The 22,539-nt window shown below is 37.3% G+C and overlaps 3 protein-coding genes across 4 annotated transcripts in view; 1 reads left to right on the top strand and 2 right to left on the bottom strand.

The window, feature by feature from the left end:
- Window positions 1–22,539, top strand: part of LOC308697127 (uncharacterized protein) — a 377,069-nt gene that overhangs the window by 187,850 nt on the left and 166,680 nt on the right. The gene's annotated exons all lie outside the window — the stretch shown is intronic.
- LOC308697186 (uncharacterized protein) lies at window positions 8,944–15,619 on the bottom strand. Of its 2 annotated transcripts, XM_081376335.1 has the most exons (8): window positions 15,603–15,619; window positions 12,966–12,994; window positions 12,519–12,632; window positions 11,265–11,341; window positions 10,727–10,866; window positions 10,282–10,623; window positions 9,840–9,884; window positions 8,944–9,714 (listed from the first exon to the last, which is right to left on the bottom strand). In XM_081376335.1, exons 5-8 carry the CDS (start codon window positions 10,785–10,787, stop codon window positions 9,572–9,574), a joined length of 591 nt encoding a protein of 196 aa, XP_081232461.1. In that variant the 5' UTR covers window positions 10,788–10,866; window positions 11,265–11,341; window positions 12,519–12,632; window positions 12,966–12,994; window positions 15,603–15,619; the 3' UTR covers window positions 8,944–9,571. The 2 variants fall into 2 exon arrangements, with proteins under 2 accessions (XP_081232461.1, XP_081232460.1); XM_081376334.1 differs by lacking the exons at window positions 12,519–12,632; window positions 12,966–12,994.
- LOC308697188 (uncharacterized protein) lies at window positions 16,967–20,746 on the bottom strand. The gene is made up of 5 exons (XM_081376337.1): window positions 20,479–20,746; window positions 19,598–19,641; window positions 19,234–19,512; window positions 18,279–18,320; window positions 16,967–17,485 (listed from the first exon to the last, which is right to left on the bottom strand). The coding sequence occupies exons 1-5, from the start codon at window positions 20,496–20,498 to the stop codon at window positions 17,412–17,414; spliced, it is 459 nt and encodes a 152-aa protein (XP_081232463.1). The 5' UTR covers window positions 20,499–20,746; the 3' UTR covers window positions 16,967–17,411.

The following is a 22,539-nucleotide window of genomic DNA, read 5'->3' as shown; positions in this document are numbered from 1 at the left end:
ACTTTGTGATTTTGTGTATTGTACTAACACAATTGAAAACATAATGAAATGTTTGAAAAAAGTGCACTTTTGATGATCTGTTGTGATATTAGGACTAAGAGTTTGGAAAATGTACACCTAACTTGTGAAAATAGTACCAAAGCGAATAAAAAAAACTGTAATCCAACTGATCTTAATGGTTAATCACAGAACCGTTTGGTAAACCTATAGATTTTCATTTCAGCAATATACATATGGATTTTGAGAACTACAGAAATAAAATGGTTGTTTGTACAAACATATAAATTACGTGTAACCACACATGATGAATACTCGTTATTGCTAATTGATTTCACATAGTGGTAACCACAATTGGTCACCATATACAGTTTTTTTATTCGCTTTGGTACTATTTTCACAAGTTAGGTGTACATTTTCCAAACTCTTAGTGCTAATATCACAACAGATCATCAAAAGTGCACTTTTTTCAAACATTTCATCATGTTTTCAATTGTGTTAGTACAATACACAAAATCACAAAGTATCCTTTTCACAACACAAAATAAGTGTTTCATCTACATAAATGTTTCATTCACAGTCACTGCCTTTCATAAAGCTCTTACTATCAAAATTTTGATTTGCATCTCTTCTTGTTCAGTTTAATACATTTGTCTATTATTTAATCCAACTGATCTTAATGGTTAATCAATGAATCATTTGGTACACCTATAGATTTCTATAGATATTGATTCTATATACAGTTTCTATAGAACTTGTTTGCAATTTCCAATATGGAAAACCAAATGTAATGAATTATTTTTACATAAGTGATTTATAGATAATAACCTCCATGATGTTCAAAGTGTGTGAACACGCATGTGTGTGTGTGTGAGAGAAAGAGAAAGATACAGAGAAATTTGCCATTTGTGAAAATACTGTAAAGCAGAATAGAGTATAAGGGAGAGGAAACAGTCAATGACTGTAAAAAATCTGATTGATCAGAGACGCATCAGTAGAAGGGAGACGGGCGGCATCAAATACAGCATTTTACATTACAGTATGTATGCCATGTGATACTGTAAACATGGTAGAGACATGGTAGTTACATTACTGTAACTCAACCTTCATCTGTAAAGGTCCACTACTGTATATTCAGGCAAATAGTCAAAATCATTTACTGTATTCATCGCCAGCTCTGTTCTAGCACAAAACCTCATGGCTGTGCTTCATCACACCTTTTGATAACACACTGGATAGATACTATTACAAACATTATGGATTCAATTACATAAGTTAGGTTATGCACATGTATTTTCTAATGTGGCATAGCCTTGTATTACTGTAATTATTTCAGCAACAACGGTGATTTGAAACATGTATCTTGCATTGTTTGCTGTTGGATGAACTGATTGTTAAAAGTACTAAATTGAAAGATCATACTTTTGTGTTTCGGTGATTAAACCAAATGTTCTCATTACATATTACAAAAGTCTTGTTTTTGAAACGATGATTAGGTGGACTGAAAACATGTGCAACTGACTGAAAGCATGAGATCAGGTTTTGAAAGAATGACTAGCTGTGTTACAAGTGTGATCAGTTTGGATTTTTGTACTAAGAGTTTTGAAAATGTACACCTTACTTGTGAAAATAGTACCAAAGCGAATAAAAAAAACTGTAAAAGTGTGGGTGTAAACACTGGCAATTTCTTTCAATATGGAGCAGGATAGACAGCAAGGAAGAGGAAGAGCTCGTGGACAAGGGATCCGTCAGAGAGGTGGGCATGGGCAGCAACAGAGAGGTCAGAGAGGTGGGCATGGGCACCAACAGAGAGGTCAGAGAGGCGGGCATGGGCACCAACAGAGAGGTCAGAGAGGTGGGCATGGGCAGCAACAGAGAGGTCAGAGAGGCGGGCATGGGCACCAACAGAGAGGTCAGAGAGGTGGGCATGGGCAGCAACAGAGAGGTCAGAGAGGCGGGCATGGGCACCAACAGAGAGGTCAGAGAGGTGGGCATGGGCACCAACAGAGAGGTGGGCACCAACAGAGAGGTCAGAGAGGTGGGCATGGGCAGCAACAGAGAGGTCAGAGAGGTGGGCATGGGCAGCAACAGAGAGGTCAGAGAGGCGGGCATGGGCACCAACAGAGAGGTCAGAGAGGTGGGCATGGGCAGCAACAGAGAGGTCAGAGAGGCGGGCATGGGCACCAACAGAGAGGTCAGAGAGGTGGGCATGGGCACCAACAGAGAGATGGCCATGGGGCCCGTCAAAGGGTTGGTCATCAGAGAGAGGGAGGCAGAACTGTTGTCTCTAATGAAGTCTGGGCCATCATTGTTGATCATGTGGTGAACCGAGGCCTTACTATGGCAGAGGCTGCCAGATTAGTTGATCCAAATCTAAAAAGATCAACTGTCAATTCTATCATCCGAACTTTTCGCCAAGAAAACCGGTAAGTGTGGAGGATGTAAACTATTACATTTACAGTAAATTGTAATGCATGTAAATTCATCAGACATGTTACAGTATTCGTACAGTATGATCTATTGACAGTATACTCTGTTCTATGCTTCGAATTGACAGAAACCCCATAGTGGTGGCCGTGGCCGTGTGCTGACCGACCAGCAAGAGTGGGCAGTGGTGGAAATGGTGAGGGCCAGGAATGATATACGGCTGTCAGAAATAAAGCAGGCAATTGAGGAAAACAATGACACCTTTGCCAATGTTGCATCCATCAGCCTACCAACAGTAGCCTAGGCCGTCTTTTAAAGAGGCACCAGGTATCAATGAAACACATTTACCTGGTGCCTTTTGAGAGAAACAATGACCGGGTGAAACAACTAAGGGCTGAGTATGTTCAGGTACTGCACTATATATTGTATTACTGCTACTATTTGATCCATCACTTAGGTCATATGTATGGAACAACACTGTAAAAAGAACTAGCCTAAATATATATTTTTAGAGGGTTATGGTGCTTGACGCTGATGTGAACCATCACAAGTATATTTTTGTTGATGAAGCGGGATTTAACCTGGCCAAAACTCGTCGCCGTGGACGGAACATCATCGGCCAACGGGCCACTGTCCAAGTGCCTGGACAACGTGGAGGAAACATCTCCATGTGCGCAGCTATCTCTGAAGATGGTGTCGTAGGACGTAGGCCATTACTTGGCTCCTATAATGCTGCACATCTTATTGAGTTTCTCAATGAAATTGAGCCGGCCTGTCAAGGTGAAGGGGTCACCCATGTAATTGTGTGGGACAATGTCAGGTTCCACCACGCAGAGGTAGTTCAAGCATGGTTTCAGGCCCATCCCCGATTCATGACCCTCTACCTGCCTCCATACTCTCCTTTCCTCAACCCTATTGAGGAATTTTTTTCAGCATGGAGGTGGAAGGTCTATGATCGTCAATTAATCAATTGATCAAATTAATGTAATGTGTGCACTAAATGTTTTGTTCTCATTTAGTTACATTTCATTATAGAAAGTATACTTATGTTACAATTATATCTGAAAAATAAAAACTAATTTGCCAAAGTGATTGTAGATGTCTTCATTGATCCTTCACTTGATAACACATAGGATGGATATTTTGGAAATGATAGATTATGCAAATGTTGGGTAATGTAAGTGTATTGTCTAATGTGAAAACTGTGTAATCTGTCTTTTATAGTACCTTAGCATATTAATTTCAGCACTTCTAAGGCCAATTTGAAACATGTATCTTGCATTGTTTGCTGTTGGATGAACTGATTGTTAAAAGTACTAAATTGAAAGAAGATCATACTTTTGTGTTTCGGTGATTAAACCAAATTTTCTCATTACATATTACAAAAATCTTGTTTTTGAAATGATGATTAGGTGGACTGAAAACACATGCAACTGACTGAAAGCATTACATCAGGGTTTGAAAGAATGACTAGCTGCGTTACAAGTGTGATCAGTTTGGATATTTGTACTAAGAGTTTTGAGAATGTACACCTTACTTGTGAAAATAGTACCAAAGCGAAAAAAAAAACTGTAATACATTTTGGTCTGTACCATGAAGAGAAAACTGATTCAACTATATATTTTCTGAAAGCGTAGACTCTCAGGATGTGATCTAACATGGCATGAAACATGTCCCACCCACCTCATTAGTATACTGCCCAAGCATAACACATTGGGTATTGGTAAATCGGGTATATGGCTGATACCTAAAAAAAGTAGTAGTATGTGTGTGTGTTTGTGTATGTGTGTGTGTGTGTGTGTGTGTGTCTGTGCGTGTATGTATGCGTACGTACATGTGTGTGCGCTTGTGTGTGTGTGTGTCTGTGCGTGTGGATGTCAGTGTGTGTGCATGCTTGCGTTTGTTTGTATTCCTGCATGTGTGTGTGTGACAGTATCATCCTAAACCAGCAACCCTTCGCTCAACACCACCATCTACAGGCCGATGAGTGTACAGTCACTAAATGTGCACATAAATGAATTTATTTTATATCCCCCCATGGATGAAATTCTACGAAACTTAGCAGAGGATACCCCCAGAGGATGTCAAGTTAATCATACACATGAAATATGGTGCAGTTCTGAACATCTCAACTGAAGATAGGGGCGATTAAAGCAGAATAATATTGCATTTTCATTTTTTATGGGAAGGGGCGCAAATCACTAATGAGTGATTATGGGCTAGGTTGATGTGGGCCCTTAAGACCAACATACCATAAAAATGTCTTCATCCTCGGTGCCACGGTTCAGGTAGTTATTTAGGAAAAACTGCATTTTTTGGGTTTGGGGGGGCCCAGCGCGCGGGGGGGGAGTGGCCCCCGGGGACCAAACGAAATTTTTCCGTAAAAGTCTAGTGGGGCTACATGCCCACCAAATTTCATGTTCCCCGGTGTTTCGGTGTCCCTGGTATCGTTGACGGAAAATTCAGTAGATGACAAAAAAAAAAAAAACTTTGACAATCCCTATATGACCGCTTTCGCTAGCTACGCTAGCGGCGGTCATAATTATTGGTCCACTTAAACGGTCCGTGTACTTTTTCTTTCATTCATTATTCTATTTCGGAATGAAAGATGAAATTTAAAAAAGGGTGCAGCTTGGTTTTTTGTTTAAAAGAAAAAAAGCAGAAATGGCTGTATTTTGTTTTCCAAATGTATTGTTGTCATCAAATAATAGTATCAGAAAATTGGACGGCATTTCCGATCGTTTATTAATTTGTAATATTTATTTGTACGTTTATTGTATTTCATTTGACTGATCCTATCTTTACCCGGAAGTAAATTACACCGTCGTGCGAAGCATAAACGGTGCGAAGTCATAGATATGTACACTAGATGTCGCCTTGGCTACGGCAGTTCATTGGAACGAATGCGTCAATAGAGCCGCCATCTTGGAACAGGGGAGCCTCTCCTCTTTAACGCAATAGTGCTAGTAGGCCTAAGTTTATTAGTCACATTCTTCCACTTGAGTAAACTTAGGCCGTTTCTCAATACCAAGTACGCAAACTTCGGAATTGCGTCCTTGGTAGTTCGGACTTGCCAAGTTCGACTCAGGAGAACGAACTCCCAAGGACGGGAGGACGCAAGTCCAATAATTCTGCAAATGGAACAGCGGCGTACTTGATAGCGTCACTCAGCTCGCTCTGGCTACTCCGGTTATCTCTTTATATTTAGGCTACAATAAAACAAAATATGTTATAAACCACCACTCTGGCTCTTTTCATTTTCATTTAAAAAAATCTTAAACATATTAATGGCCACACAAATGTGATTCAGGCAACGCAATTGATTATCTTCACTGCATATACTATAGCCTATGTATAACAACACGAAATATAAAACACAACCCTGACTCTTTTTGTTTTCATTTAAAAAATGTGATACATAAAAAAACATTATAATATTGATCATTAAAACTGACATTTAGCAAAAAGAGACAGGGTTGTGTGATTTTATTTTATTATATATACATACAGTGAAGAGAAGGTAGGCAACATGTATAATAAAATATTTTATATGTTTTATATATATTGAAGGGAGTGGATTGGAATCCACTGCTGCTTCAATGTATATGTAATGAGTGATTATAATCAAGGTATTAATCAATACTTTTCCTTCTAAATATCAAATGAGTTGAATGACTTCTCTGGAGATTTTACTTTGTTATAGAAGTTACCAGTGTGATCACTGAAATGTTCTTTTCATGTATTCATTAATGTCAGTATTTGATATTTGAATGCAGTAACATTGCTTGCCTATTTATCCCAGCTTCCAGAAATTAAATAGGGACTGGTTTTGTGTTTGAGAAAGGTCTTCAACATGTTAAAACACATAGGGGTCATTGAAGTCTATAGTTTATGGTACCATTTGTCAGTTAAAGCCTATAGTTTCCATTTAGGATAAAGTGTCCTATCCTGAGAGAAAGAACTTGTTATCTGATGTTTTGAGACGAGACTCCTGTTTATAGTTAGAGCCTGGCCAAATCCAACCTTGGAAAAGCTGTGTGCCGGGTGTGTGTGTTAGTCTTCTTGCTTACATGTTAAGGAACCACTGGCATTGTTGGAGATTGACTGAGTTGTTGTTCGATCTGTATATGTGTGGAAAATTACTATGTTTATCAATTTCTTGGGCAATCAGAATCATTCAGCCTGTAAGGCAAGCAATGACGTAGCTTAGACCTTGGAAATGGTATAACTGCTGTGATCTTTGTAACTGTAAGCGGGGCGGCCTACGAACTCCTGTGTGAGTCTTGAAGCTGACTTCCGCTGATGAAACTGCAAACTATATTCAGTAAAACTTTTCTTCAATTTTTTATAATTCTGACTCCGGGTCTTCTTTTCAAACATCTGGTCCTTGGGTCCTAAACTGTTAACCCCTAACAGTAAATAATACAATGACATAAACTTTTTTGTTAAATGTCAGTTTTAATGATCAATAATAGCCATTATAAAAGTATAAGTAGCAGCCTAAAAGGTATACGAAGCTAGCAAACGATTCAGTCAAACATAAGTCAGCTCTCTAGGCTACAACGTTAAAGTTAAATAGACTAAATATATAAAGCTATGAAACTTCACTTTTGCCCTCAACCAAAACCTTTTGCCAGGGAACAAATTATAGATTAATGAGACAAATAAAATAAATACATAAATAAATCGCCCGTTAGATATACACAAGACGATTTATATCTCATGTAAATGGGTTATTAAAAACCTCTAGAGACATCCGAGCCAGCGGCAAACGTCAGCAGCACTAGCCGAGGAAAGGCTGTTCTCGGCGGCGTACATGAACGCCGAGCGTCTGATTGCCTGGATCTCTCAACTCTGAAAACGTCAGATCAAATTTTCAAATAGCCGCTATCTTTATAAATAAACCAAAGATTTGAGCTTTAAACAACTACATTCTCACCTGAAATTCTCTTAAAACTACAATTCGTGACACAATAACAGCAGTATTTTTAAATTACGCGGGGTTTCTCTTCTGCTATTGACGCTTGCTGGTTGGTGTGAGATGCATTCTGGGATACCTGGCTGTCTCAAGTCCGCACAAGTCACCTCTCAATGCATCCTCGGTAAAAGGGGCGGATCAAGAACACATCCGGGGATTTGAACTGGACTTGGCTAGATGTGAACTTTGAATTGGAACAGTACTTGGGCAGCGACTGATGACGTTTCACAAGTCCACAAGAAAACAAGTACAGACAAGTACGCATATTGAGAAACGGCCTTAGAATGAACTATCGCTATATATGTATGTACGACACACGCATCACACACATGACCAGCGTCGGCCAATAGTGAGCCTACGTGGTGACGTGTAACACAGACGCGCTGCGCTAAAACACTACGTGAACTAACTCGAGGCCCAGAGAGAAGGAAATGAATAGTGGAATAAAGTCGTTATTTTTGATTTTTTTTTGTGCACAAAAAGTATTCTCGTCGCTTGATAAACTTAAGATTGAGCCACTGGAGTCACTTGGACTATATTAACGATCTCTTTAATAACTTTTCTGGGCCAGCAAGTTTCAGTCCCATAGAAGCCTATGGAGGAGTGATCCAGCACTCAGATTTAATCAAAAATATCTTCATTTGTGTTGCGAAGATGAACGAAAGTCTTACGGGGTTGGAACAACATGAGGGTGAGTAATTACTGACAGAATTTTCATTTTTGTGTGAACTATCCCTTTAACCGTAAAAACAGCACAAAACAGCTAGTTAATGTCGTATTACCTTTGAGGCAATAAATATTGAAGGGTCACAACACCATTTCCAAAGAAAACAATAAAATAGTCTCTGCAGGAAACAATAGCAATATGATAAATAAATTAAACTTAATAAGATAAAATTCACAAATACCCGACAAATCATTAAATGATAATTAAAATATGGTTAAAATTTAATTAAACATAAATTGGAAATTAGAATTAACAAAGTGCAACTCCGTTACATGTACATAGTAGATATATAGGCCTATGTAGATTCACTCTTTCTCTGTCTGTGTGTGTGTGTGTGTGTGTGTGTGTGTGTGTGTGTGTGTGTGTGTGTGTGTGTGTGTGTGTGTGTGTGTGGAGAAAAAGCTGGAAATAGTCATGTGGCTCTCCTTACTGCTTGCATAATATTTATATAGCCTACACAATATAACAATATTTATAAGTGCAACGGAGAGCTGTGCATGTGCTGGATTTCAGCTGGGATAGAAACTAGCCTATTCATTTCTAAATTAGGATGTTTTTTGATGTAAAAATATTGATCACATTATAATTAGACATCATTATAAAAAGGAAGTCAGATTGGCCCACCCTCACCTCATATTTTGTGGTTTTCTGTGCATCATCAGAATGCAGTCAGTCAGGAAATCATTATTATTCTTTGCACGACATTAATGTGAAACCATTTCTCTTCTCTAGATTGTCATGGCAGATCTGACATGACTGAATATATACAAGAAAATGTCAGAAAATGCACACAAAAACATATAATTATTATTTTGCTGTTTATTTGATCAGATCTCTCAGTAATACATTTATCATTGAAGACATCTGTTGACATTTTTATTTAATCATGAATTGCCAGAAAATAGTTTGCATTGATATTTTCTCTTAAAAACAGATTTAAAGCTCATAGATACATATATAATGTCTAAAGATATACAACATAATGATATTCAAGTATATTTGCTGTTCTTTTTGAGCTCACTCTTTACATGTAAAAACTGCAGTTATGTAAATCATACCACTCGAACTCTAAACTTTGAATATTGGTTATAGATGCTGAACTAATAAACACTGCATTAAAGACGTGATTTGATATTTAACTGAATATTATTGTCAAGCACAAATAAACCACACAAACCTGAACAATCACCACACCATTAATGACTGGTTTGCTGTTTATAAAACTGACTGGTTTACCACATCATCTCAGTTTCTCTGAAGTGGAAGTGATCAGGCCAACAGGAAAAGACATCTGAGGCGCAATTTGCTGTTTTAATATGAGACAACTATAGCAGAGCTGATATAACTGGCAACGCGAAGCTCAGGGACAGGCCTATATTGAGTTAGATTGTAAAATAAAGCAGAAATAGATGTCATTCAGCTGATCTTTGGTCCATCAGAGCTCAATGTTTCGATGCTTTCAAGCCTTTCTGCCAACCGCGATGGTAAATGATTCCTCCTGCGATGACTGCAGTCAGAAGAAACACAAACACAGCCAGTCCAACACCAGCGTACATCAACACACGCTTCGTCGGGGTCACCTCTTCTACAGAGACACAAGAGTTATTCACATTCATACAAACAGACAGTATTAACTCATAACTTAGATTGAGTGCTGGATCTTCAGTCGCTATGAAAAATGAACATTCAAGATAATGATCAACATGTTACCTGTGATGTCAACAATGTCTTCTGGCTCTTCTGTTACAAAAAGACCTGTAAATATGATCAGTTTATCAAACAAACACATAAGAAAACTTTTTTAGTTGTTAGTTGTATGGTAGAGTTTAGAAGAGATTTAGTCCCATAGTGTCGGCTCAGATGCGGTACGTGTGGAATCCATTTGTACCAGATCTGGGACGACACTATGTTGCTGTCGGTTTTAACTTAAAGTTAAGTAACTTAAAGCAATATAAATGATGCATAATGACATATCAGGGCCTTTAGAAAAAAATAAATAAAAAATTGTCCAAACTTTTGATTAGATGTTTGTGATTTAAACATTTTCTCTATCCAATTTATACTGTATATACACATACTTAAAAAAATGTAACCTAAAATGGTAAGATCTTCATTAACCATAAATATGATGAGAAAAACTGAAATCTGGTACCTTCAATCTCCAGTCTGATGGGTTTGTCGAAGAACATCTCTGGAGCGTCAGACTTTATTCCACAGAAATAAAGTCCTGAATCTGATTCTGTTACTCCAGAAATAGTTAAAGAGACTCTGTTGACCCAACCGTCTGCTGTTATTTCCATACGATTGCTGTTTGGATTGTAGTTGATCAGGAGTTTTCTCCCGGTTTTGTCTTTCTTTGCAGAAATCAGCAGAACGAACTCTTCAGATCTGAGATGATACCAGGCGACTTCATATCTGTTTCTCATGCTGCAGTTCAGAGTGATGTCTTCTCCCATCCGAACTCTCACATCAGAGGATCCTCCTGCTGACAAATCTGGAGAGACATTAAAAAATCAAATCCTTTTAGGCTGTAAATAGCTATTGTATTTGAGGTTGATATATTAATTTCATGAGTGTTTGAAAAATAATATATTTACCGCTGGATGTGATTTGCATAATCCAACAAGAAAATACACAGAAGAAAAAGACTTTGTCCATTGTGTCTGTCGTTCGTAAAGGTGTCGATCAAACTAAACTAAGCTCAATGCAGAGACACCGAAACCACAGTTTCCACTTCCTTTACAGAGAAATAATGCACTGTATTAGTCTCAACTCATATGGAGCTTAAAATATGACAATATGATTTGAATTTGAATTGTGTAAATTTGAATTATTTACAAGTGTAATCTAACAAAATTGAATTTTAGGTGGTAGTTTAAATAGTTCTGAATTTGTTTTTTGTTTTAAACGAATATTGAACATTTGAAATTTAACAAATTGAAATGTTTTTATGGCTGAATTTGATAGACATGCATTTTCAAACAGCTAGTTTTTTTGTTCTGAATTTTTATACTGCAAATATTCAGTTTAAAAAAAATACAGATTCAAGTTTTCAAGATGAAGAAATTCGGAACTTCAAATTCAGTTTTCTAAAATTCAATCTCAAAAATTCAAACTCAAAAATTCAGATCTTACAGAAAGCAGGTCACAGGTCATCCACAGGGAAGAGTAAAGGATCTCAGAAAAGTCTTGGCACCACCCGATCAATCTTACTAAGGCGATTGAGAAAGAGATTGGTCAAATTATATTTGCTAGGTTTATGAGCAATAAAAGAATACTGATAGATGCAACTAGCAAACAACAACAAGAAAAGATACTGAAAATGCCCTCGCTTCAAGGGGAAAGAATGAAAGCACACATACCAGGGGCAATGACAAAAGTGAGAGGAGTTATCTCAGGTGTATACCATTGAGTATGTCAATGGAAGATGTCAAAAATGAGATTCAGGGAGGTAAAGTGATTGAAGCCATACGGCTTAAAAGTAAACGAGATGGATCATTAAAGGAAACACTATCGGTTGTAGTGCAATTTGAGAAAACTCTTACCTAAATCAGTGCAAATAGGGTACATGAATTACAGTGTGAGAGAGTATATTCCCAAACCTATTCGATGCTATAAATGTCAAAGAATGGGACATACAGCACAGCAATGCAAAGGAAAGTTGAGGTGCGCTAGATGTGGTGGTCAGCATGAGTACGGTAAATGTGGAAAGGATACGAAGATTAAATGCTGTAACTGTGGTGGTGAGTATAGGGCTGCGTTTGGAGGATGTGAAGTACAAAGAGAAGCCCAGAGGGTGAAGATTGTAAGTAAAGTGTCTTATGCAGAAGCACTAAAGACAGTGAGAGAAACGGCATCAAATAAAAGCCCCAGTGGAATGGTTCAAAGAAATATAGTAGCAGTTAACCAAACACAGAGGCAGACTCCTGTTCGTACTCAGGTTACATGTGATCACAAGTGTGAAGTTGATAAGGAAACATTGGTAGTTAAGAAGATAAACATTGTGGTTTTCATTTGTCACACTATCAATGTTGCGTCACAGTTGGAAAAGAAAAGTGGTAGAATCAAGGCTATTGTGGAGGCAGCAGAAAGATTTCTTGATATAGATGTTAAAGCAGATCAGATACATGAATTGTTAACAGTACTTGGAAATGGGGAAAATACACAAACTGAGGGTTATGGTAATGCACATAATACAGTGGAACGCCAGAAGCCTCATAGCTAATGGTCAAGAATTAAAAAAATATATTTATGAATTAGATGTAGTTCCAGATGTAGTATGTGTACAAGAAACTTGGTTACAACCGCATTTGGACTTTGTTATACCAGGGTTTAGTTCTATAAGAAATGATAGGCCTAACAATCAAAATGGTGGCGGATGTGCTATACCTTTCTCAAGGATGGGCTGGCATTTAGAGAGCTCCCTTGTCCAGAGGATATGGAACGCATTATGGTCGAGATATGTAGTCCAAGGAAAGAGGGTCATATTAAGCTGATCAATTTCTATAACCCATGCAAAAAAATTAATTATTGACAAATTAAAAGAGATGGCAGGGAGTGTATACACGAAAGAAATATGGTGTGGAGATTTTAATGTGCATACCAGCCTATGGGGTAGCAATCATACAGATAGTAATGGGAACATAATGGAAGAAATTATGGAAGAAAGAGTATTGGTATGCCTTAATAATGGACAGGGTACAAGGATAGATGTAAATAGGGGTATTATATCATGCTTGGATATTACACCGGTGTCAGAAAGCTTAGTTAAAGCATGTGATTGGCATGTTAAGAGAGAAACTGCTTTGACTTATTGCTATTAAAGAACTGATTTACCTGCTTTTCGCCTTTTGGATTCTCTCTCTCTGCACATCGTGACAGAAACAAGGCATTTAGAACATTAAAGAAAAATCTTTCATGCGAGAATGTTATAGATTATCAAAGGAAAAGGGCTGTGGCACGTAGGACAATAAAGTATAACAAAAGGAGAAACTGGAGAGAATTCTGTTCCACCATAGGCAGAGGAGTAGAGTTAGGGGATATATGGTCTATGTTCAAGAGAATGAGTGGGAAAAGGACGTCGGTTAAAATTCCAGCTTTGATTGATAGAGAGAAGATGATAGTATCAGATAAAGGAAAGGCAGAAGTGCTAGGGAGGACTTTTGTGGCAGTACACAGTTGTGAACACCTTAGTGATATACATAAACAGCAGAAAGAACTTGCACTTAGAGAGAATAAGGAAGTGATGTTAAAAAAGGAGGATGGCATGTCAATACTAGATGTGGACTTTACGATGTCAGAACTCAACATAGCTCTGCTGGGCACTGGATATACAGCACCTGGGCAAGATCAATTATGTTATGCCATGTTCAGACAGTTACCAGTTGAATCATTTAAGTTAATATTAAGACTTTTTAATAAAATTTGGAGGGATGGAATAATACCACATAGTTGGAAAAGTGCAGTAATATTACCATTCAACAAGCCTGGTAAGGACCCAGCTAATCCTGATAACTATAGGCCCATAGCATTGACATCCCGCTTGTGCAAATGGATGGAGAGGATAATAGTTCGCAGATTATCACATATATTGGAACAGAGAGGATTACTGACCAATATACAAAGTGGATTTAGAAAAGGGCGCTCCACAACAGATGCTCTAGTTAGAGTAAGTAATGATGTGGAAAAGGCATTGAAAATGAAAGAACTAATGACAATTGTATATTTTGACATAGAAAAGGCATATGATACCATGTGGAGGGAAGGTTTGCTTATTAAACTAAGTAGTATGGGTATTGGAGGAAGGTTATATAATTGGGTTATGGACTTTTTAACAGGGAGGAAAATTAAAGTTAAAGTTGGATCAGAGCTATCTACAGAATTTAATGTAGACAATGGTATTCCCCAGGGGAGTGCAATTAGTCCGATACTGTTTAACATAATGATTAATGATATTTTTTCAAAAATGGATGGATGCATAAAAACAGCACTATATGCGGATGATGGGGCCATTTGGATGAGAGGAAGGAATGTGTCATATAGGTAACATAAGGAAAGCAATTAGGGAAGTAGAGATGTGGTCATATAAATGGGGATTCAAGATGTCGACAAGCAAATCTTGTTATATGATGTTCACAAAGAAGCGCAAGTGCCATGTTGAAAGTTTAACATTATATGAGCAGACAATGGTGAAAGTAAATTAATTTAAGTACTTGGGACTATGGTTTGATAGTAGGTTTACATGGAAAACGCATAAGCACTTAGAAACTAAATGCAAAAAAGTTATAAACCTGATGAGAGCTGTGGCTGGATGTGACTGGGGTGCAGAGAGGCAGTCGTTAATTAACATCTATAGGGCTTGCCTGAGGTCATCAATAGACTATGGTTGCGTAGTTTATGGTGCAGCGGCAAAAATATTGGAAAAAATTAATAGATTACAGTATAGAGCATTACGTGTATGCATCGGAGCTGTTAAGAAATATAAATAATATAAATATTAAATTATAATAAATATAATTAAATAGGCTAGTGAAATGAGCACTTGTGTATAATAAAATAAGAATTAGTATCTAATTAATAAGCTGTAGTATCTTTATAAAGATACTTTTAAAGAATGAGCACTTGTATATAATGGAATAGATACTGATACCTATTAAATAAAAATAAGTAGCCTACTAGTAGCATGAAAATACTTAGTAGTGTTTTAAGGATTAAATGTTAAATTGCTTGCCTTAGGGCCTGTGGCTGTGGCACTTAAAGGTGCCATCCTTCAAAAAAAAAAAAAATTCATACACCACATTCCATACCAGACGGGGGCAGTATACCTGGTCTACTCTAGAGTATGAATATGACATCTTCAAGCTACTCCCCTTCACCTTAACCAGTGAATATGTTCATATTCGTTTTGTTCATATTACATTTTTATTGTTAGTTTAAATTACATTAATTTGACAGACAGCATTCGCTGATGTTGACCAAGCTAGCGCCAACGTAACTGAGCTGCCAACTCTCACGCATTCACCGTGAGACACACGCAATTGACACTTTTCACACGCTCTCACATCAATTTTCTCACGCACAGAAAAATCGCGAAGCAAAGAGAACACGGATACCGACAGACTAGACAGAGCAGGGGTGCGTTTCCCGAAAGCATCGTTGGCCAACTATGGTCGCAAGTTCCGTCGTTACCAATAGAGTTCAATGGACATTGCGATGAACTTGCGACCATAGTTGGCCAACGATGCTTTCGGGAAACGCACCCCAGGTTAGTTATGATATAAAAAAAAATCTCAGCTCTCAGATTCTGTCAATTTTATTATTGAATTCAAACAATAAATACCGTTTTGGCGCTTGTAATTGTTACACGACAGATCCCTAGCGCACGTGAACCGATCAACTCTACTAACGTTAACTGTTAGCTAATAGTAAAAAAAACACGAACTCTGTTGAAAGATACAGTAGGCTACAACTTACCAAAATGTATTCCTCATACATAATATCGACCAATCAGTGTTTTTATCAGCGTGAAGAGGTCAATAACACAGCTGGAGAACAATTATGTCAGATTTACCTCAGGAAAGCCATTTAATAAACATAATATAGGTCACGTAGTTGGCAAGAAAAAAAGAGCTATAGAGATTGTGCTATGTGAACTATTACAATAATATATTTATGTGCGTTATATATACGTTTATCGAACAGCCTTCGATACGTTTCTATGTTATAACTTCCCGAAAAAACTACACAAACATATAAAACAAACTTCTAACGAAATACTAACAGCATCTTACTTACCAATCCAAAAGAAATGTTGCAAGTTCGGAGTCGAACCTCATTTCTTTCATGTCCATTAGTTGTCTCCAGCGATGGAAAGCAGTGCCAATGTTTACTCTGGTTCTGTTCCTTTTTTTTTATCAGATTTTATTTGAATGTTGTAGTGGGCTGTACTTTCCACACGATTGACATCAGGTTCAAGTACGCCCACAAGCCGTGCGAGTTATTCGTGTATTGCATGTTTGACTGACTGGTGGTTATGTTGCCCGCATACCGCCTCCCATGGCCAAAACTGGTATTACGACACCTGTCGGGCCGTGGCTAGTAATGCTAATGCTAATTAAGGTTGATATCTCTGCAGCACTATAACTTGACATTTTTTTAATGACATCATCGCCCTTATTTCTTCTCATTCTTTTGATGCGTGTAGGTCATTTTTTGGATATTTTTACCTCAATTTTTACATATGGCACCTTTAAAGGCGGTCTTCTGCTGTGGGGTTCGCATCGGTGCAAAAGTGCACATAGAGCCCCAATACTAGGGCGCATATCGACTGCAAAGGGCCATATGAAATTTTCTTCTAGAATTATCATTTTTATCAAGCTCGTATATTTAAGTTCTGTAATTTCACTTAAATGGTCATTTTCATTGCCATTTAAGTGAAATTACTGAACTTAAATATACATACAATTTCAGAATATAATTTTTTCGATGGCACTTACAGGCTTTTGCATCTGAACCCTTCATATGAAATGTCTGAAACGAACATCTTCCCTCTCCTGTCAGTGACTGGACATCATTTACCACACATATATATTTTACACAGGTCATGAAACTCCATAAAGGCAGAACCAATATCTAATCTAATGGCAATTATTTATTTTGTTGTTATTTAATCAAATAATAATTAAAATATGTAAACAAATGAATAAAGAAATATGACTATAATACTATTATACTGTAAACCCATTTATAATGCAAATAATTGTCCAGCAAGTGTTGCAGTCGCTGTATAATTTACAGCTTTCTTTTCATAAAGAGAAAACATAGTGCACAAAACACTTAAATATATAAATATTTATTATAAATACATACAGTACAGCATATTTCACATTATAAAGTGGCAGTGTAACCTTGTAAGGGTCAATTTCAGTATAAAAATATGAAATTTGATACAAAAGCATGTAGTTTATAGAGGAATGCTCTAGAATTTAATGCACTTTTGGTCATAATCCTGATAGTCTGGTAATGTTCTGGTGATCTGAGGGCTCAGATGATCATGTAATGCTGTGTGTGTATAAAGATGATCATGTGTTGTAATGATGTGTGTATAAAGACATCATCGTTGACTTGTTCCAGTGGAAAAGAGCAGGATTAGTCTGGCACTAGAAGCTGGTGTGTGTGTGTGTGTGTGTGTGTGTGTGTGTGTGTGTGTGTGTGTGTGTGTGTGTGTGTGTGTGTGTGTGTGTGTGTGTGTGTGTGTGTGTGAATGTGTGTTATCTCAGTTCCTCACGGTGGGAGAAGATGGAGAAGCAAAGACGCCAGCAGAACCAGGAGTGTGTGAGACACATTCACATCAGGATCTGGAACACACACACAACTCGCATCAAGTCCTGCTCATTCAACACTAACAGTGACTGTGTTTACATGTGCACCAATAATGCAGATCATCTCCAGTAATCAGAGTGAGGATTTAAAGTCCCCCTGTGGTGAAAATCCAGCTTTTAATGTAGTTTATGTGTCTATGTGGTGTTTTTAATCTGCTTTAAGACAAACCATGTGTAAATTCATAAGTCGACAGCATTGCTGAGTATTTCCTCCTTAAAACTGCAGTGAACCAAAGACAGTCTCAAACACACGCTTTGAAATCGCTGGTGTTTCTGACGTCACAAACTACCTTGTAACCAATCAGATCAACGTGTGATCGTCAACCAGTGGATCTCTGAGCTGAGTGAGTGGAGGCGGGGCTCATTTGCATATTCATAGAACCGCGCATACTAAATGAGGCAAGGGTGTCGAGTTACATTTCAAGATATTATAAGGCATGAAGACATTTCATTCAAGTAAAAAACGTTTAAATATGTCGTTTTGTTGATCAAAGATGAGTTTTAAGGGATAAAGTTACAGGAGGACTTTAATGTCATGTTTACATGAGCGCCTCAAACCTCTTCTGATTATCCGCTAGTTGTGGTTATTTTTAACATTTTTAGCATCGCATTATTATCGCATTATGAGGGTGCATGTAAACAACACAGTCATCGTCACTTAAATTATAAAGAAGAGTTTTAAATGCAGCCAGAATTATTTTTCTTTAAATGAATATAAAATTATGGTGTTTATCTGAAAAATCAAGCCTTCATTATTGAGGTGACTCACTGCTGTTGTCTGATACGGCGTCTGGATCACAGTCTGTGGAAACTGGAGCAGAGAGAGAGCAAAGCAATCGCTGGTTTAGTATATAGGCTACAGATTTAGACTATCATTTAATATATAGTCACTTAAAGGAATAGTTCACTCAAATGATACAGTCAAACCAAAAACATTTGTTTAACTAGTGTGTGCAGGACACTATAATTATGGAAGCTTGTTTCCGCCACAGAATAAAACATTTTAAAAGATAATTGTGACTTTTTATCTCACAATTGTGAGTTTACATCTCACAATTCTGACTTTATATCACGCAATTGTGTATTATACAGTCAGAATTGTGAGATATAAACATGCAATTCTGAGTTGTGAGATTAAAAAGTCGCAACTACGTTTTTTATTTTAAACTCTCTGGCGGAAACAAGCTTCCATACTATAATTCATTTATACAAGTAAGGATAAAAAAAAAAAAAGTAAACTGTGACATATTATACCCAGAAATTACAGAGACTGCCAGGAAAATCTATAACAATTTGGGGCCAGAAATGATTGGGACACTTTGAGCTGATCATGTTCTGCTGAATTGTTTTTTCTTTAATTGCTAATGCTCTTTTTACACACAGACTGAACAAAATGAAGCATTGCTTGGTGATTGGTTGAGCTAAACTGGTATTATCTAATTGTGTAGTTAAATTTAACAGCTGACAGATATTCAACATAATTCATGTGTGAGACAGTCTAACAGAAGGACGGACAAAACCAGTCAAATATCAACTGAGTTCTGCTCATATTTATTACCATGTTCTAAACTATAGCGAATAAACTGATAATGTGAGAAATGTTGACTGTATATTCACGTCTCACAGAAACATTAGAGCACAGTAGAGATGAGTGAACACTGACGAACTCTTCAGTTTAGGGTGAGCGAGTTCTTCAAGTGTTGATGAGATGATCTGAGTCTTACCAGGCGTTAACCCCGCGCTGACGTAGAGCGGCTCAGCCGACGACTGGTTATCATCAGCATATATCCGTAATGTGATTGGAGAGCCCCACTTCGAGCAATCCGGCACGACCACAGAACAGCGTTCTCCTGTAAATAAGCTGGAGACGGCACATACTTCTTCATGAAGAGTTTTTGAAAGATGCTCGACGTCCACCTGAACGCTCCGGTGTTTCTTCAGCTCATGAGCGTCATCACAAGATAAAGCACACTGGAGACACGGCTTCTGCTGAGGAGCACAGCCTGAGGATTTACACAAGCAAATATTGATACACGTTTTCTCTCAGTAAATACTGATATTAGAACACTGCAGAAATGAAATACTCACTCGCACAATAGAAGATGCATGGCAGTAAAACCAACGTTTTGTGCCTGAGGAGAAAAGAAAAGGGCTGATTATGTGCTAGATCTGTACATGCTCACTTTAAGTGTTTAGATATTGAATAAAGGTTATATTATAACACTAAGGTTGCCTAATTTAAAGCCTGTGTAACTAGTGGATTCCATCATACTTCCCCAAGTTGACTGATTACATTAATACCTAAATAGGAAAATTCTGTCATTTACTCGCCCTCATGTTGCTCTGAACCTGTACTGTAATTTCTCTGTAATGTTGAACACAATCCTTTGTTGAAGAATGTGGGTTATCAATCAGTTTCTGGTCCCCATTGACTTCCATGATATATATATATATATATATATATATATATAAAACAATACTATGGAAGTCAATGGTGGCCATTAACTGTTTGGTTACAAACATTCTTCAAAATATCTTCCTTTCTGTTCAACATTACAGAGAAACTCATACAGGTTTGGAACAACATGAGCCAGAGTAAACGATCACAGAATTTACACTTTTGGTGAACTGGCCCTTTAAATCATATTTAGGGAGTTTTTGGTGAACTATCCCTCTGCCCCTTTTCTTTCTTTTTTTTTAATGTACTTTTATATCCTATTGCTTATTTTCTTTATATTGTATTATACTAGGACTACTTTTAAATATATTAAAAGTAACAATATCCAATGCGTCATGACCATAGACTGTAAGGTCATGACGTAGTCTACTAAAACTCTTATACCTAGTTGAAAGTTTTTTATTATTATTATTATTTATTTAGCTAATTTGGTTTTTTAAACATACATAAACTTACTAACAAGATAAGAGCCAAAACACACAATCTGTCTGTAGAGTATTTACATACTTACGGGTTGAAGCGTGAAGGCATGTTAGCGGTCCACAGTAATGCGGAAGTCCCGATAGTTTAGCTAAAACACACTGTTTTAATTCACAGAAACTGCTGAAAATAGCCGGAGTTCTGTATGAAGGCAGCCCGAAACCAGAAATGCCAGAAAATCCAATACCCGATATCAAGATCTAGTAACTTTACTGAGATTGTGCGCGTGTGAAAGGTGAAAGAGACTGTCGGCTCGCGTGATGATGACGAAATGCATAAACATTAAAAAAATGACGCTCTTCTTCTTTTGGTTTAATTGGCGGGTTGCGAACCAACTTTAAAGGTGCATACCGCCACCTGACCGCCACCTACTCCTATATCCTATTATATAACCCACTATTCTTAACCCTTTTATGCATTAATTATGATAACCTCAGTCAGGATTTTGTTCCTATGTGTTTTTATTGCTCTTAAGGCATGAAAAACAAGAATTGATTTTTATTTTATTTTTTTTACAAATTTTTCAAAGAGATCTTCAGATGTACACTTGAGTGGACAGCATGCGTTTATGGTTTAAACTGAAGATATGCTGTATTAAATAAGACAAATATATATCAAATATATAAAAAATATATAAATGCAAAATATTGCAAAGGCTTCATACAACTTCATACAAGTTGCACTTCGAGTATCTTTGATATCAGAACATGAGGACGTGATTCCATCAGAATTTTCTACAGCCTGTCAAGGTACAACTGTGGAAACCACTCAGATGCTCCTCCAGTGCACCAGAGTATGGAGATTTACCCTTATTAGCTGATCATTCTGATTATGTTCAAGATGCACATTTCTATCATAGCCCTCGTCTGAGAAACCTAGCGATACGTTTTTTTCAATCTCATCTGAAATGATCAGTGTCAGTAACGCATTACAAGTAACATGCATAACGTATTCAGATTACTTTTTTGATGTTACAATTAAAGTAATGTGTTACAAGTAACATGCATTACCTAATCAGATTACTTTGTGATGTTATGAGTAAAGAAACGCATTACAAGTAACATGCATTACGTAATCAGATTACTTTTTTCGATGTCAATGAAAATTACATTCTAATAATACAAATACATTTATTTACAGTAAAAAAAGTCACTGCGGATTAAGTTTTTAAGTTTTAAGTTTCAAAAACAATATTCACATTATAATTATGAATTGCAGCTGAAATATAGCCATTGCATGCATGTACGCCCACTACAGTGGATATGTGATTAATCAGAGTTTTCTCTCAATCTAAAATCAAAACTTGGAAAATTTTACTGTGATATGACTCATATATTGCTTGATGCTGCAATATTTTTTTTACCTATAAGAGTCTCCTAGGATAGAAGGAATGGGTGGATATTCCGGAGCAACTTGGCATTTCTGACTGACCATTGGCCATCTTGGTTTGGAGGGGAAAAAAATCGAAACACAACGGCTTGCCACTTGGTTGCAATTTATAGGATGATGCACCAGGGTCCAATGAAGAGGCTGATGTGCAACTTTGCCATAAAAACCCGTGAAAATTCAAGAAAATGCATTTTTAATAGCTGTCCACTGTAGTGACCACTATGCGTGAAAGGTTTAAAGGGATAGTTCACCCAAAAATGAAAATTCTGTCAGTAATTACTCTCCCTCATGTTGTTCCAACCCCGTAAGACTTTCGTTCATCTTCAGAACACAAATGAAGATATTTCTGATGAAATCTGAGAGCTGGCTCACTCCTCCTGCAGGCTTATGGACACCTTAACTTGCTGGCCCAGAAAAGTTATTAAAGAGATCGTTAATATATAGTCCAAGTGACTACAGTGGCTCAATCTTAAGTATATCAAGCGACGAGAATACTTTTTGTGCGCAAAAACAAACAAAAATTATGACTTTATTCCACTTTTCATTTCCTTCTCTCTGGACCTCGAGTGAGTTCACGTAGTGTTTAAGCGCAGCGCGTCTGTGTTACACGTCACCACGTAGGCTCACTATTGGGCGACGCTGGTCATGTGTGTGATACGTGGTGACGTGCACAGACACGCTACGCTTAAACACTACGTAAAAA

The sequence above is a fragment of the Scardinius erythrophthalmus genome (assembly GCF_964197995.2).
Source record: "Scardinius erythrophthalmus genome assembly, chromosome: 10".
Taxonomy (NCBI): Eukaryota; Metazoa; Chordata; class Actinopteri; order Cypriniformes; family Leuciscidae; genus Scardinius; species Scardinius erythrophthalmus.
The sequence above is the reverse complement of the archived record's forward strand: the minus strand, read 5'-3'. Positions and strand labels throughout refer to the sequence as shown.

Coding starts and splice junctions, on each gene's coding strand:
- LOC308697188 (XM_081376337.1), bottom strand. CDS start 20,498: ATGCCTTCACGCTTCAACCC. Junction 19,642..20,478: donor ATGCCTTCACGCTTCAACCC/GTAAGTATGTAA, acceptor TTTTCTCCTCAG/GCACAAAACGTTGGTTTTAC. Junction 18,321..19,233: donor CAGCGCGGGGTTAACGCCTG/GTAAGACTCAGA, acceptor TCTCTGCTCCAG/TTTCCACAGACTGTGATCCA.
- LOC308697186 (XM_081376335.1), bottom strand. CDS start 10,787: ATGGACAAAGTCTTTTTCTTCTGTGTATTTTCTTGTTGGATTATGCAA. Junction 9,885..10,281: donor CATCAGACTGGAGATTGAAG/GTACCAGATTTC, acceptor TCATATTTACAG/GTCTTTTTGTAACAGAAGAG. Junction 9,715..9,839: donor AGACATTGTTGACATCACAG/GTAACATGTTGA, acceptor GTGTCTCTGTAG/AAGAGGTGACCCCGACGAAG.